This window comes from Pelecanus crispus, chromosome 2 (genome assembly GCF_030463565.1).
Source record: "Pelecanus crispus isolate bPelCri1 chromosome 2, bPelCri1.pri, whole genome shotgun sequence".
In the NCBI taxonomy this organism is placed as follows: Eukaryota; Metazoa; Chordata; class Aves; order Pelecaniformes; family Pelecanidae; genus Pelecanus; species Pelecanus crispus.
Genome location: NC_134644.1, coordinates 3,176,172 through 3,190,322, shown reverse-complemented (window position 1 = coordinate 3,190,322; position 14,151 = coordinate 3,176,172). Strand labels below are relative to the sequence as shown.

Below are 14,151 nucleotides of genomic sequence, written 5' to 3'. Positions count from 1 at the left end.
TTTCGGTTGATCTAAATTGGGATGGCAGGAGTCCTTGAATCCAACAGCTTTAGGCTATTTTAGGTGGTGAAAATCTGCCATTGGCACTATGGAAGGCATTTATAAGTAACAAGCTAATTATGTAAAATGCACACTGTCCACTTATTAAGATCTTCTTAAAGTTTCATAATCTAATCAGAATTTGCTATGTATAACACTTGGCTTGTTGTCCTCCCCCCTGCCTTTTTAATGCAACTTAGTTGGATGGCTGGATGATCAATACAGGAAGGAAATGCTTTCCTTAATACTGGTTGGTTGAGTGTGCCCCACATGCCTTTTTAATACAATGCATAAAGGACTTTTTTTTTTTTTTTTTTTTTAATTACTGAACACAAAAGCGAAAATGGGTGATATGCAGTCCTGTCTGCTAAGCAGCGCTCAGAATAATACTTCGGGTCTCCCTGGGCTACAATACTTTGGTTAATATGACTCTGTTCATATAAACACTATATAGTATCATAAAAACAGATGTATATGCTGAAGTCACCGAATGTTCTGAGGGTATTCACCTAAGTGTGGGCAAAGGTAGATCTGGCTGAGGTTCTTGCTGATATTCTGTAGTCCAGTCACCTTCAAAAGGTAAGTGAAGGGTCCCATCAGCAGCACAGGTCTGTTAAAGACATCTTGGCTATCAATATCAATTTCTTCCTCACCTGTGAGTAGCCACTGTTACAGCATCTGCTTCCCTTCCACAAAAAAAAAAGTCCTTTGAGGAAGGGTTGTACCGTTCCTATCATGGTGTGGGACCTGGGCCTTTCTTGATGGTGGTGAATGGACATTGGGAGACTGATGGCAGATGTTCATATTGTTTGTTCTTTCCCTCTTCCTCTTGCTGGGATAAATTGTGGTGTGAAGGACTGGTGTTTTGGGGTGCTGGGGGAGATCAAGGGAAAGAGAGCCATGTTGTCCAATGGATGGCAGTGAGGGAAGGACTATGCAGTGCCCTTGCATCTGGAGCAGAAGACAGTAAGGTTTGTGGTGTTGGTTGGCTTCATGGGAACCTGTTCTAGCATACATCATTGAGAACGTCATCTCAAGCACTGGTGGTTTATCCTTATCTGATGAGTTTGAAACCCTGGCCAGAGCTAGTTTGCTTAGCTGGAGATCTGACTGTTGAAGTTTCATTTGAAGCTTGTAAAACCTCAGGACTGCAAAGCTCCTTCAGAAAGATGTTCATGAGACACCTTTTTTTCATGGGATGACCTTTACGCCAGAGCCTTTAAGTATCCTCCTGTTGAGTTTTGTTAAGGAATCAGCCTTTACGTTCACAGTTCCTTCTACTGGGGCTCAAAATGAGGATAAACTTGTACCATCCCATCGCCATAATCTGTCTCTCATGCATCCTGCTCTCTCCAGTGCCCAGAAAGTTTGTTTTTTCACCTGTTTAGTTTTTAAACCTGCCACGAGGATAATATGACATTAGAGTGGAAAAGCTATCGCTGTTGTGCAGGGGAGGAATTGCAGAGCCGTAAACTGCTCCCAAAATAGATCAGATGATGTGTCAAACCGCCCAACCATCTAAATACTCCACAAGCTGACCTCCGTGTGATATAAAATAAGGGCTGGGTAAAATGTTTTGAGGGGAGGGGGAGGTGAAAACCCCCTTCTGCCTGAATCTGCACGCTTGTTTCTAGAAGTTGTCATTTGTCCAGAAGTTGATTGGGAGCCAGTCTCTGCTTCCAGCTGGGAGCTCCAGGGCCTGAATATAAAAGCTAGGGGTGGGGAAGGAGGAGGAAGCTTATTCTCCAGTTGTTTTTCAGTCCCAGCAAACTCGAGGAGCTCTTTGCATTCACTTATGCTTCCCTCAAAGGTTCAATTTCAACCCCCCCCAGCTTCTGAGATCTGTGTCGTCTGGAGAGTAACCTTTATTTTCTTTTTAGCTGCTGTGCTACTTGAGTGTGTGTGTGCATAGGGATATCTCCAGGCAGTGAGGGAAGCTACTGCATTGGCTACAAGGAGTTTCTTCCCTGGCTGCCAATCTGTGTGGTCTGGGCAAGGGCAGCTATGTAACTGCAGCATCTGCTGAGAACAGACCGGGCAGTGTTCGGGAGGGACGGCACGATTTATCTGGCAGACTGGCTGATGGAGGGGGGGAGAAGGAAGAGGCCAAGTCCTGCTGTATGATATGCACTGCAGAGCTGTTAAATTTGGGAGATAAAGGCTTAACAAAAGGGCTGGCTGAGGTGTTAGGGAGACAAATGGGCAATTCATTACAAAGTCAGATGCGTTCCCTGGCAGGGGCGGGTGGGAGAGACTGACACTAACACATGGCTGGCGGCGCTGTCGCTGGAGCCGTGTGAGGCATGCCCACGTCCCGGCACGCTGAGGGCTGCCGTGGGTGGGAGGCTTGCTGGGGACGTGGCAGGATTGCTGCTGGGACCGTGGAGGTGGGGTTGCCGAAAGCGAGCGCAGCAGCGATAGCCTCTCTGAGGAAAGAGCAGGGTGCTCTGGCTGTGTGAATCCATCAACCCGGTGTTGCAAAGTGTTGGTGCGTGGCGTGCGCTTGACAGCGCTGGGTCGGTTCTTGCTGTCATCCAGAGGGTTGGAGAGTGCAGGTGGGTTAAATGCTGCAGCCAAAGCAAGGTCCTGCAGTGCATCTTACAGGTGCCTGTCTTGGTGCTGAGAACATAACTGCCATATGGGGTCGAACCAAAGGTTTTTTCAGCCAGGCATGGACATCTGGGGAAGCCAAGGAGAAGAGGGACAAGTGATGTGTCTCCCGGAGTGTTCCACTCGCTCCCGGCAGTCAGTGCTTTAGAGGGTTCCTGAGGCAGAGGCTGCGTTCAAGCCCTCATGTTTCATCACGAGTCTAGTCTAGTCTACCCTTGATACCCTTTTAGTCTAGTCTACCCTTGATTGGCTTAGAGTAGACTTGGTAGTGTAGGTTAATGGTTGGACTGGATGATCTTAAAGGTCTTTTCCCACCTAAACGATTCGATGATTCTATGGTCACCCACCTGGGTGAACCTCCCTTTCCTGAATTTGTCTAATCCATTTTGGAATCTGTTCATATTTTTGGGCTTCACAACATCCAGTGGCAATGAGCCTTGCAGTTTAATGATGCTCTGTTTTTGGAAAAAAAGGCTCCATTCTTGGAGTGTCTAGCAATTATTATTTGTTTTTTTTTCTTTTTTTTTTAATGCTGCTCCTGGCCTGAGTCAGCAGGTCTGATCCTTGCATTGCCCTGAGGAAAGTGGTCCCTGTGGAGCCCCCAGCCTTGGGCAGATCCTCAGGGCTTGGGTAGGCTCCATGTCAGTAGCTTGAGCCGTAGAGGGCCAGAAGGACAGATGGGAGATGTTTTGGGAATGGGAACTGCCCTTGTGAAGGAGTGCCCTTACCCCGTGTGTGATGCTTTCTGGTGCCTTCTTTGTAAACCTGCTGGAATAAATATGACACAGCAGCAGTGCAAAAAGCACGATGAACAAAGACCTATGGGTTTTTTTAGTCCTCTTTGTTTAGATTTCAGATGCTAAATATCCTTTGCTATGTGCAACTCTTCCCCAGAAGGGAAGCTACTGAGAAAGACCATAAGGTTGGATTTCCTTTGCTTGGAACAGAAAACTAAAACTATTGCTGCAAGTTTATATTGCAGAGGACTTTCTGGCTTTTAGGAATTTGGGCTTTGTGGTAGGAGCAGATGTAACAGAGTTTGCACATGGTTCAACTCTTTATTTCAAGAAAATCATGCCATTGAGCACCTGGCCTGTTCCCTTTGGTCTGCTGCCTTTAAAACTTGGTATAAATTCTTTTGCTGTATGCCCTTGTGCAATCCATTACATCTGCGGTCTTCTCCTGGTCCTCAACCCCACCTGAAACAATTCAAAAGCAAGGCAGGGCCGGAGAGATGGTTAGGTATATTTTCTATAAGTGTGATCTAGAAATGTCCCTTGTTTTCTTTGTCATAGAGAGCTCTTAGACCCAGTTTTAGATTAAAATGAACTACTCTAACCCCATGTCAGGGATGGAGCTGAATTGGTTTTTACTCAGTAGGGATCTGAGATCTTAGGATGGCAGGATTTTCATCAGAGAAAAAAAAACAACTCCTCCCTCCTCAAAAAACAAAACAAAACAAAAAGAAAACAACCAAAAAAACCCAGCCCAAACAAATGAAAAAATCCACAGCAATCAAACAAAACCCCCTACCTTATGGTAGTTTTGCCTTCCTGCTGCAAGGAGGTGTTGCTATAGGGCATAGATGTGCATGTGCACATCTCTCACTAATTTATCATGGAAAATATTCTGAAAACCTCTCTCTTTCCTCCCTCCTCACCACAGGGAGCTAAACAGGTTTAAACGAGCCTTTTATTTTTTCCTCTGAGCTTATTTCTTCATCTTCTTCCATCGCATTGCTCCCCACTTACTGCTTCCCTGCACCAAAACTCACAGCTACACGTTGCCTACGGTCTAGTGGGACCCATGCCAAAAGAAATGATGTTAAGCTGGGGAAAAAAAAAAAATTAAATAAAAATAAGCAGTGGCCTGGATATGGAGCAGCAGTGGATTGCAGGGTGGGGGTCCGGGAGCTGTCCAGCTGGGGAGGGGGTGCCGGCAGGGGGGTCATTCCTGGCACAGGCTGCCAAGGGCAAAGCTAATGCTGTCTTAAATCGGGAGTGAAAGCCCCTGTTGCCGCCTGGCCCGTGCATTCCACTGGCACCGCGGTTCACCGGCTGGTTTTAAGTTGGGTTGAAAATCCTTCGTAAATCTCGCTGATTGCGGTTTCATTCTTGAGAGGATGAAGGGGAGAGGAAACAACCTTCCCCTCCTCTTCTCCCCCTCCTTTCTCCACCTCTACTCGCTTACGGACAAAATGGGTTGTTCCAGTGGAATTAGGTTGCTGGCAGCTCTTGGGGTCAAGCTACCTGGGACCTCCCAGCCGAGGGCAGCTAATAGTCATTGAGTTGTAAAAACTGAGCACCGCCTCCTCAAAAACCCAGCAGTATTTTTCTAAAGGCGGTTTGGTGCTGGGAACTGTTCAGCACAAGCCACAGGAATTGCAAGGGACTATTGCTTGTAGAGCTGGTCCTGATATTTGCCCTCTCCTTGTATCGTTTCTATGCCAGTGAATCTTAATGCTGCAACTCTGACATATTTGCCTAAAATAAAAATGTCTTTCGCTCTGGTGGACTGGAAACTTCCTGAATAAGGTTTGTTGTAAGGAGGGGGGGGAAGGAGGAGAGGTAGTTCAGCCTTGTGGTTCAGGCACACCACCAAGGGCTGAAAGACCCAAGTTTGATTCCTTCCTCTGCTGTGGAGTTTCTCTGTGATTGCTTATGCCCGCCTCACTGGAGGAAGGGAGGCAGAAGGGAAAGCAGTGATTCCTTTCTTCAATGGAGCGCTATTAGCTGTAATTCATAACCTGTGCAGGTCTTCTGCCTTGCATGGGTGGGAAATGCTGCAGCAGCTTCAAGTATTTGCTTGTGGTGCTTCTGGTTGCCACAGTGCAAAAATAGCTGTTCTTCGTGGCACCTTGGTCCCATAGGTCCTATGCAGGAATGCACCATAACAAGAACATCTCCAGCCTTCCACATCTGAACTGAGTCACGTATTCCCTGCTCATTCACTGAAGTATTTTTCCTTCGGCTGCTAAATTTTGCCCTCATATACTATGTGCCAAACTCTTTTTTTGGTAAGTTGTACAGGAGAAGTTGAGGGCATGTTTTGGCAAGAAATTGCATGGAAGCTTATTTATACATGCAGCAACCATCCTGTATCTGGGAGGCAACCATCCGTGTCTTGCCCTGTTCACCGAAAAATCCCTTCTGAACTGATGTGACAGCTCCTTTGTAAGGGTGTTGGGGTCCAGCTCTCTTCTCAGTGCAGGACAGCTGGCCTGGGGGGGATTTCACCTGCTTGGACCGCTGCGTTCAGCAGCCTGGGAGAAGTCCTCCCACTTCTGTGTGAACTCCAGCTAAGGCTAAAATGGGAAACTCAGACATAAATTATCTCAGTGGTAACATCTGGGCCTGAAAAGAGCTTAATGATTTGGGATCAGAGTGACTGCTGTGAGTGTTAGAAGTATTCAGGAGAGCAGTGTTGGAAAGGGAAGAGCTGGAGGTTTGCACCGGCAAATTCTTTCTTCCAGAAGCAGCTGTTACTTCTCTTTTTGCTGGATGCTGGAAGTAACTCTTGATAGGACCCGAGAGCCTGGCAGATGTATGTAGCAGGATCCTTACATGCCTGCTTCTCCATCCTCTTGCATGAGATGTTCAGAGAAGAGAGCCCAGAGGAAACCACTGTGTAGATCTATGCAGGTGGAGGGGTAACTGAAGAAAATTTGAATGACTGAAGCCTACAGAATCTACAGTTTTTGTCTCAGAAAAAAAGAAAAAAGAAAGAAAATCTGTTTGAGCATGCTTCATTAGGAGTCTGATGGAGACTGATGCTTCCTTCCCTGGTAAGTGGGATTTATTGGGTTGCAAATTCCCTCATGATGTAGCTTTTTTCCTCTCTCTTCTCTTAATTCCCACCACTCGGAAGCAGAACCAAGGACTTGAAGGCATTTCCCTCTGTGAAAGACGTTCTGTCTGTTGGAGCATGAGCATAGGGTATGGCTGCTTTCCACCTGCGTGCAGTGAGGTTGCAAGGCCCTATTGTCTATACCATGTGTCAGTGGAAGTGTGTAATGTTGTAGTGGCCTCTGTGGTGGGGGCTGTAACTTGTTTCTTTGCAAGTAAAAGCTGCAACTGAGATTTGGGCACTATTGACTAATGAGGAAGACCACATTTGAGGGGTTGCCACCTAAAGAAAAGTTCTGGGTGTGTGTACCATGCTATTGAGAGGAAGATGAAGATCAAAACAGTAATTGGGACATACTTGTGATGAGAGTAGCAGTATTCATTACTTGAATTTCCAAATGTTTTTTGCTTTGTTTAATAGTTTTCAACAGCAAGACACCATTGTTTATGGAGAATGACATGGAGAGCAAAAAGGAGAGGGGAGCACAAAAGCAGAGAGTTGGTTGGGAATGACCTTGAAGGAAAAGAACCAGCACGTGCATAAGGGACAGTCATCTGTGGACGGTGACAAGGGGAGGAAGCCTTGCAAAGTGCCAGAACAGAATTTTAGCAAAGCTGGTTTTGATTTCTAGGTTGAGTGGAGGCTGTTTAGCTCTGTCCTGTAAAGCCATGGATGGTCTATGTTTTCTCAGGCTGGGAGAAACACTGTTCCTCCTGTCACCTTCTTTGACCCCCACAATGTCACAGTACCAAGCCAGAGGAGATTGGTGGAAAAATTACAGAGAGGAAAGGTTGAGCTAGAAGAAGTGAATAACTTTAACAGCAATCTTCATGAAGGGACTTAACACTTGCTGAGATGGCAGGATATTGTGGAAGCCAAGAAATCCTTGCTGAGGTTTGGAGAATACTTTACGCTATTTTTTAGTAAGGACTTAAGGGGATGTGGGTTTTTTTTTTTTTTTTTTTTTTTGCTTGTGCCTACATTAGCCAAAGTAGGAAACCTTAGGCTTTGTAGCTCAGAATGGCAGAGAATTTTGAAACTAGCATGTGTGGCTTTGGATGTTGTAGTCTAAGCAAGGCAGCAATAGACATGAATGCTGGGGTGAGCAATGAGTCTTGGAGCAAAAAAAACTCAGCTCTGACTTGGAGGGGTAGAAAGAAAATAGAGAACTAATTACTTAGTAGAAAAGAGGAGAAAGCCTTCTCTGATCCCAAATGATCTGAGGGTCCACCAGTGCTTCTGACAGCTCTGGGAAAAGCAGAGCTGAGGGTGAGTGCTCTTCAGACTGTTTCCTCCAAAGGATGTTGAGTCAGTGTGAGCATAATGGTGGCACTTGTACCTGTGAACACTTAAAAAACCCCAAACACCACAGTGCAGAATGAGATTGTTGATTCTTCAATGGCCAGCTATTGCTCCAAATATCAAGTCTTCATCACTCACCATGGAACTCAGAGTTTTCTTGGACTTTTGGCTTCTTATACTTCAAATAGCAATTAGCCTTTGTGGGATGGGGGGACCATGGTAAATCAATTTAGGAAAGCTTTATCACAGTGTGGGAGTGTGATGGTGGGAGAGAGGGCAACTGAAGGTTGTTGGATTAAAAAAAAAAAAAAATATATATAGGCCTGGTGTCCAGCATAACTCAGTCTGACTCCTTGAGTTGTGGAGTCATTAATTTAGGTATTGCAGTGAAGAAGGTTAACGTTAAAGTTGTCAACTTTCAGAAACTTTTTTAATTATTAAAAGAAAGAAAAGAAGTAGTGCAAAGAGAAGAAAAAGGGTTGGAAAAGTAGCGATACTGCAGGAAAGACATTCATGTAAAAAATGAAAACAGAATCAATTTGGTCGTTGTACGGATGTACCAAAGATAAATCTCCTGACAGAAGGAAGTGCCGGGATAGGAATGCAATATTTCAGCAGGCCTATCATTCCAGGAGATTATAGCAGAAGTCTTTCCTTGCAGGAAAGCAGCTCACCTTGGCTCGTGTCTGGTGGCACTTGCAAAGAAAACTCTTGAGCATGTGAAAAATGAGAGTGCACTCACAGGTCTGTGCAGGTGCTTTACTTCTGTCTCGTCCCCCTGAAATTCTCATCAGGAAAATCCCCAGTTAAAGGGAAATACAGGGACACTGATGAAAGAGTGAGTTGATGAGGTCATAAAAACTCTTGACTTCCAAGACGAGCTGAAATTAGGACCCGTCTTGAATTGCCTCTCTGGAAGGGCAGTAATTCCATGGTGCTACAGATAAAACTTGGCTATGCAGCTATCGGTGTAAGTTGTGTTGTGGCAGGGGCTGTGTTTGGGATTTCTCCCAAGCCTGGGTGACTGGAGTCTGAACTCCAGGAGAGCAAAGCAATTAGCAATGTTTGACATGAAGTTCACAACCAAGGCAGCAGAATGCCACCAGCAGTGTATGTGCAAACTGGATAGGTCTTGCTGTTTACAGCTGGTGATAATAAACCTTCTGGTTTCCTGGCTTCAAACTAGTGACAGATTGAACTGGAAGGAGATTTGGAAGGATAATGGTGCAAATGATGTTGTAAAGGTTCCTCTCAGCTAGGTGGGTATGGCACTGAGCAACCAGGTCCTTCCTGAGGTCTGGACAGTGCAAGTGTCAGGCAAGGCGCACAGAAGATTAGGTCAAAGTCTGAAGCAGAAACAGTCTCTTGACTTTGTAGATTCCTATTGCTCTTGTAGAGGCCAGAGTTAATTTCCGGAGAGTTAAAGCTTCCTGGGTTGTGTGCAATGACCTGTTTGGTCTCTCTCCAGGTTCCTAGGGGACAAACACATCTTCATCTCATGCTCAGCCCCCTTGATCCAAAATAATACAATTGCACAGTGCTGGCTGGCAGTTTAATTGTAACAGTTGTGGATTGGGTGTGTATAAAATACCCCCCCCTTCCCAAAAATTTCCTTGGAGGGAACAGCTTGGTCTTTGTGAGGAGCTGAGAAGGCATCCGACTCTGACACCGTTGCCTTACGGGACCTCACTCAGCCTAGGTTGCATAAAAGGGCTTTATAGGATTATAAAGGTTCCATGCAGCGGCAGCTCCAAGGCAGCATTTCAGGTGGGGGCACTGGCTCTCCCTGGCTCTGCCTGTGCTTGTTTATTATTGATGCCACGCTCTGAAAAATGCCACCTCACCCTTCTTCCTGGGGCTGCTGGCACGTGTGTGCAGAGCTAGGGCTGCTGCATCAGTCCACCCCCCTGCTGAAATGGGCACGCATCCAGCGCTGGGGAGGGAAAAACGTATGTGTGCGTGCACGTGTGCTGCTTTTGCTCATGGAGGTCTTCACCTGGAAGAGCTTCATTGCTTGTTGGCTAGGAGAAGCCCCTTTCCCCTAAATTTACTCCTTGGAGAGGAAGAGAGAGAGAGAGGTTCCGGAGATGCTTTCCTAATTCCCTTGCTTCGCTCTGATTCAGACCAGCGTGAAAGCCAGTGAAATTAGTCCGAGCAACAAGCCAGGCAATGATGGACGTGTCTCTGTTCAGCATATTGCGTGACTTGTTTTTTACCGGTTTGGATTTTCATGTCCACTTTCCTCTAATGGGTGAGGACAGGGCAGAGCTGGGTCAGGAAACAGGAGGTGGAGAAAGGTGGTGTTCTGCCTTTGCTATAAGAACATCGTGTTGGTGTCTTGTCTTCGGGTTGTTTTCTCAGGAAGGGGGGAAGTGGGTGTCTGCGTGCTGGCCCAGCTTTCTCAGCTCACCGTGGCCATTACCCACGTGTCGCAGATACCGGAGCTGGTGAACTTCTACCTAAGCCTGTTGTACTGAGCAGTGAAAATGGACATTGCTGACAAATGGTCCTTTAATGCTTCAATTTTTGATTGTTTCCCATGACTTTCCATCCACTAGTTCTAAGTGGCTGCAAGAAGACTGTCTTCTGGCTTTGTGCAGCACCATGAATCCTATTTTCTACCTTCCGCCTACCCCTGGCTTTTTATTGTGTTTTTATTTAGGTGACTCTTATTGGGGCTCACTTTGGAGATGCATGCAATTGGGCTGTGCTATCAGCAACTACACCTTGAAGTATCTCAAAGCCAAGCAACTAAGGGGGAGGAGGGTGGGGAAGGGGTTGAAAATCGCCAATTGCTCCGCAAAAATCTTGGCTGTAGGATCAATTCCTGTATCCCTCCTCACTGCGATAGCCATCTGCTACATGATACTCGGAGCTTATGTTTTCCAGCATGTTTAGCTGAACAGTACTTGCTCAGTCAGAAAGGTAAACTGGAGAGGGGGAGCTGTAGAAAATGCTTTCATGCCTCCCTCTCGCTCCTTTGTCATATGAGGATATCTCTTGCATCAGCTGTGAAAGCTTGCAGGAATGAACCTTCAGAGCAGAAGTATTGATGAAGGCCAGGAACAAATGTCCTGGAGATTTTCTTTACTCCTGTGAAGCTCTGACCAAGCCACCTTTCTCATGAACAAGCCTGCTTGGGGCTTCAGTTGATGAGGCACCAGGGCTGGGTGACGTCCTGTCTCCTCGGGGAGCAGTCAAGCCTGAGTCCGCGCTCTGTCCCAGTCCAGACAGAGCAAAAACGTAAGGGTTAACATTTGTCAGTGCTTCAGATGGAGCTTGCTGTTTGGCCTTTTAAATATTTTTATCATTTTAGGGGAGCAGAATTTGGGGAAAAAGTTGTTTTGGTTTTCTTTTTAAACTTACAGTGATTACGCTAGCTTTCCATTTTCCCACAAATCACTGTGACTTCACTTTTACTACTGCAGGTTTTATTTTCTTGAAATCCTAATACTTTTGAAGGTAACTGAAGGAAAACATTTCCCTGCCCATAGCTGTTCTCCTAAAAGAAAAAAAAAAAACCAAAAACAAACAACAAAAAGCAACCAAACCCAGCAATTTTTTTTCCTCATCTCTTTAAATCATCAGTAATGACTGGATCTGTATGGGATGTTTCTGGCTGTGACTCAGGTCAGGATTTTGTGCCCATTGTGCAAGGAGGTTTGGGAGTTAAAGCATCCTAGCTGCTTGCCCTCTTGGGACTGTGCTCCTGGCACAACGCATCCCACTGATTAGAGAGAAATCCTCATTAAAAAAAGAAACAACAAACCACTGCTCCTGTCGGACAGGTGGGGTTTTAAAGGGTTTCCAGGATCCATCTGCATTCAGCAAAGGGGTGAGCGTGTGCTCCCCTCCTGTGCCCTCCACCCCATTTACCCCAGTGGTCCTGCGCTGATGGGGATGTCTGAGCCTGTGACCCATCCTTGCCTGTGCAGGATTGCAATGTTCCAGCGTGTTTTCAGTTCTGGCTTTAAGCAATTCTTCCTTTTTGGCTGGAGAAACTTGTCTTCAGGTCCCTCGAAACCCTACATAGTGATTCCCATTGACTGCGTGGACTGGCACCTGGCCGGAAAAGGGCAGAGCCAGGAGAGTGGGGTGCGGGCAGCCTGGCCAACAAACTGCTCATGAGCCCAGCAGATGTTCTTGCAGCCTCTCTGCTCCCCGGGGCCGATGCCAGCCTGGTCCTTTTCCAGCAGCTCGTCACTTGACACCGGGAACAGTACGCTGGCTTCTTTTGTTGCACATTGTAGAGTCAAGGACCTTGTGCTCGGAGAAGGCAGGGGAGGGGAGAAGGCAATGGGACACGTATCTCTTCAGGTCATTTTTTAGGTTTGGAGCTTGTTCTCCCTTGTAAAAGCTTTTGGCAGTGCTGCCTGAAAAGTGTATCCTGCTCTCAAGCCTCAGGCTGTGGCTCACTAGGTTTTATGTAAGGATCTCTTCTGCTGAGGGGAGGGTGGCTGTACGTGCTTTCTTGGTGTGTCTCCTGGGGTCTGGTGGGACAAATCACCCTCTGCTTGATGTGCTAAAATGTTTTGTTTTGCTGTGGGTTTTGTTTTGTTTTGTTTATGCACAGGAGAGTGACTGTAGTGCTCTTGTGTTTTTGCTAGTTTCCCAAGTTCATGCAGTTAGGCACCTTCAATCATTCCTTCCCTACTTCAGTTTTCAGCACAGTCCTGTGGCGGAGATTGCCAAGGTCTCACGTCCAAACAAGCTCTGTGAGAGCTGGTGGAGAACATAAATCCAAATATTGCTTCTTACCCTTCTCTTCTTGCTCCCACCTTGCACACACACAAGGCAGAGAGCCTTGCTGTAAAATCACTCCTTGCCCAGGCATCGGCAAGTCCGCATGGGTGCTCAGCCAGGCAGAGACTGATCCCACCATGGCCCCATTTCAACCATGGGCTGTATCTCTCTGTCCTCACCACTGTGCCCCTCTCTTCCTCCGCAGGCTGACGGGGAACGAACCCCTGACCATCCTCCCTCTGACCTCAGAAATGGAGGAAGCTGCCGTCAAAGCCCACTACAAAGTCTGTGACCGCCTGAAGCTGGAGAAGAAGCAGCGCAGGATGTGCCGGCGGGACCCCGGCGTGGCTGAGACCCTGATGGAAGCGATCAGCATGAGCGCGCTGGAGTGCCAGTATCAGTTTCGCTTTGAGCGCTGGAACTGCACTCTCGAGGGTCGCTACCGGGCCAGCTTGCTGAAGAGAGGTGAGCGGAGCTGGGGGGGTCTTGGTCAGGGGTGCTGGTACCCCTGCACCCATCGGTTTCCCTGGCATTTTGCAGAGTGGTCATCTTGGTGCATACTTTGCCAGTGGCGGGTCACCACCTCCCCAGAGGTCCAAAAAGAGCTCATAGAAGGTAAAGACAAAGCCAGGCTCAGCTCACCCATGAAAGCGCACAGCAGGCAAAGGATGTGCCATATGGCAGTAATTTAGGTGCTTGTTCTAGCAAAGCAACCCCTGTCCGCCTCCCATTGCTGGCCATGGCTCCTCTCCTTGGAGGCTGGAGATGTTCGTGCATGTGTCTGCAGCCAGTCGCTATGGCTGCTCCTCAGTTCTTCTGGAAGATGAGCTGTTGCTGGAGGGGAAGGTGTTGAAATTCCCAAAGTGGTCCCTTTTTTTTTTTTTTATTTTAGGGTTTTTTTTTTTTCCTATTTATTATGTCAACCTTTCAGGAAAGAAATTCAGAAAATGCCTTGTTAAGGGAAATAAGGCAAACCAAACTATTCTGTGCTGCCCTGTTAGTGGGGGCAAGGGGAGCCCTATCACAGTGCAGGGCAAAACCTGCAAATGTTTGTGTGTCCTGCTACTGCTCTACCCAAGGCAAAGCTCCCTGGATGTGACTGGTGGGTAATTCCCACACCCCTTCCCAGCAGCTCAGGTGGAGGTGACCAGAAGCTGAGAAGGGAATATTCAAGGAGCAGGTGGCATTTTTATCTCCTTCCTTTGTGCTACCTCGTATAGTCCAGTCTTCTGCACCCTCCTAGTAAAACCCACTTCTTGTTTCTGGACTGAAGCTAACGATGCAGCAGGACCATTTTACAGGTAGCCTGCACAGGTCTCGAGGGCTTTAGTGGCTTCCAGAAAGTCCCACACACAGCGATGGAGCTGAACCTAGAAACCCAGGGTCCGATGTGCTTGAAGATAAGAGCAGAGGTTTGCAAAGCGCCCTCCCTCGCTAATTAGCGAGAAGGAGTAATTCAGAAGCTCGGGGGCTTAACTAATGCACTGTCACCGACTGCGGTGGAAACAAGCAAAGTCCTTATGAAACCCAAGAGGTCCAGCCGGAGCTGCAAGACATTTAAAAATATCCCTGCATGCCAGAGGAGTCCCTGGATTAGTGGCGCCTTGGGAA

The 14,151-nt window shown here is 47.1% G+C and overlaps 1 protein-coding gene across 1 annotated transcript in view; it reads left to right on the top strand.

The window, feature by feature from the left end:
* WNT9A (Wnt family member 9A) overlaps nucleotides 1-14,151 on the top strand; it is a 56,102-nt gene that overhangs the window by 25,915 nt on the left and 16,036 nt on the right. Inside the window, exon 2 of the mRNA XM_075706100.1 lies at nucleotides 12,746-13,005. Within this exon, the coding sequence (XP_075562215.1) occupies nucleotides 12,746-13,005 (260 nt within the window). The remainder of the gene's footprint in view (nucleotides 1-12,745; nucleotides 13,006-14,151) is intronic.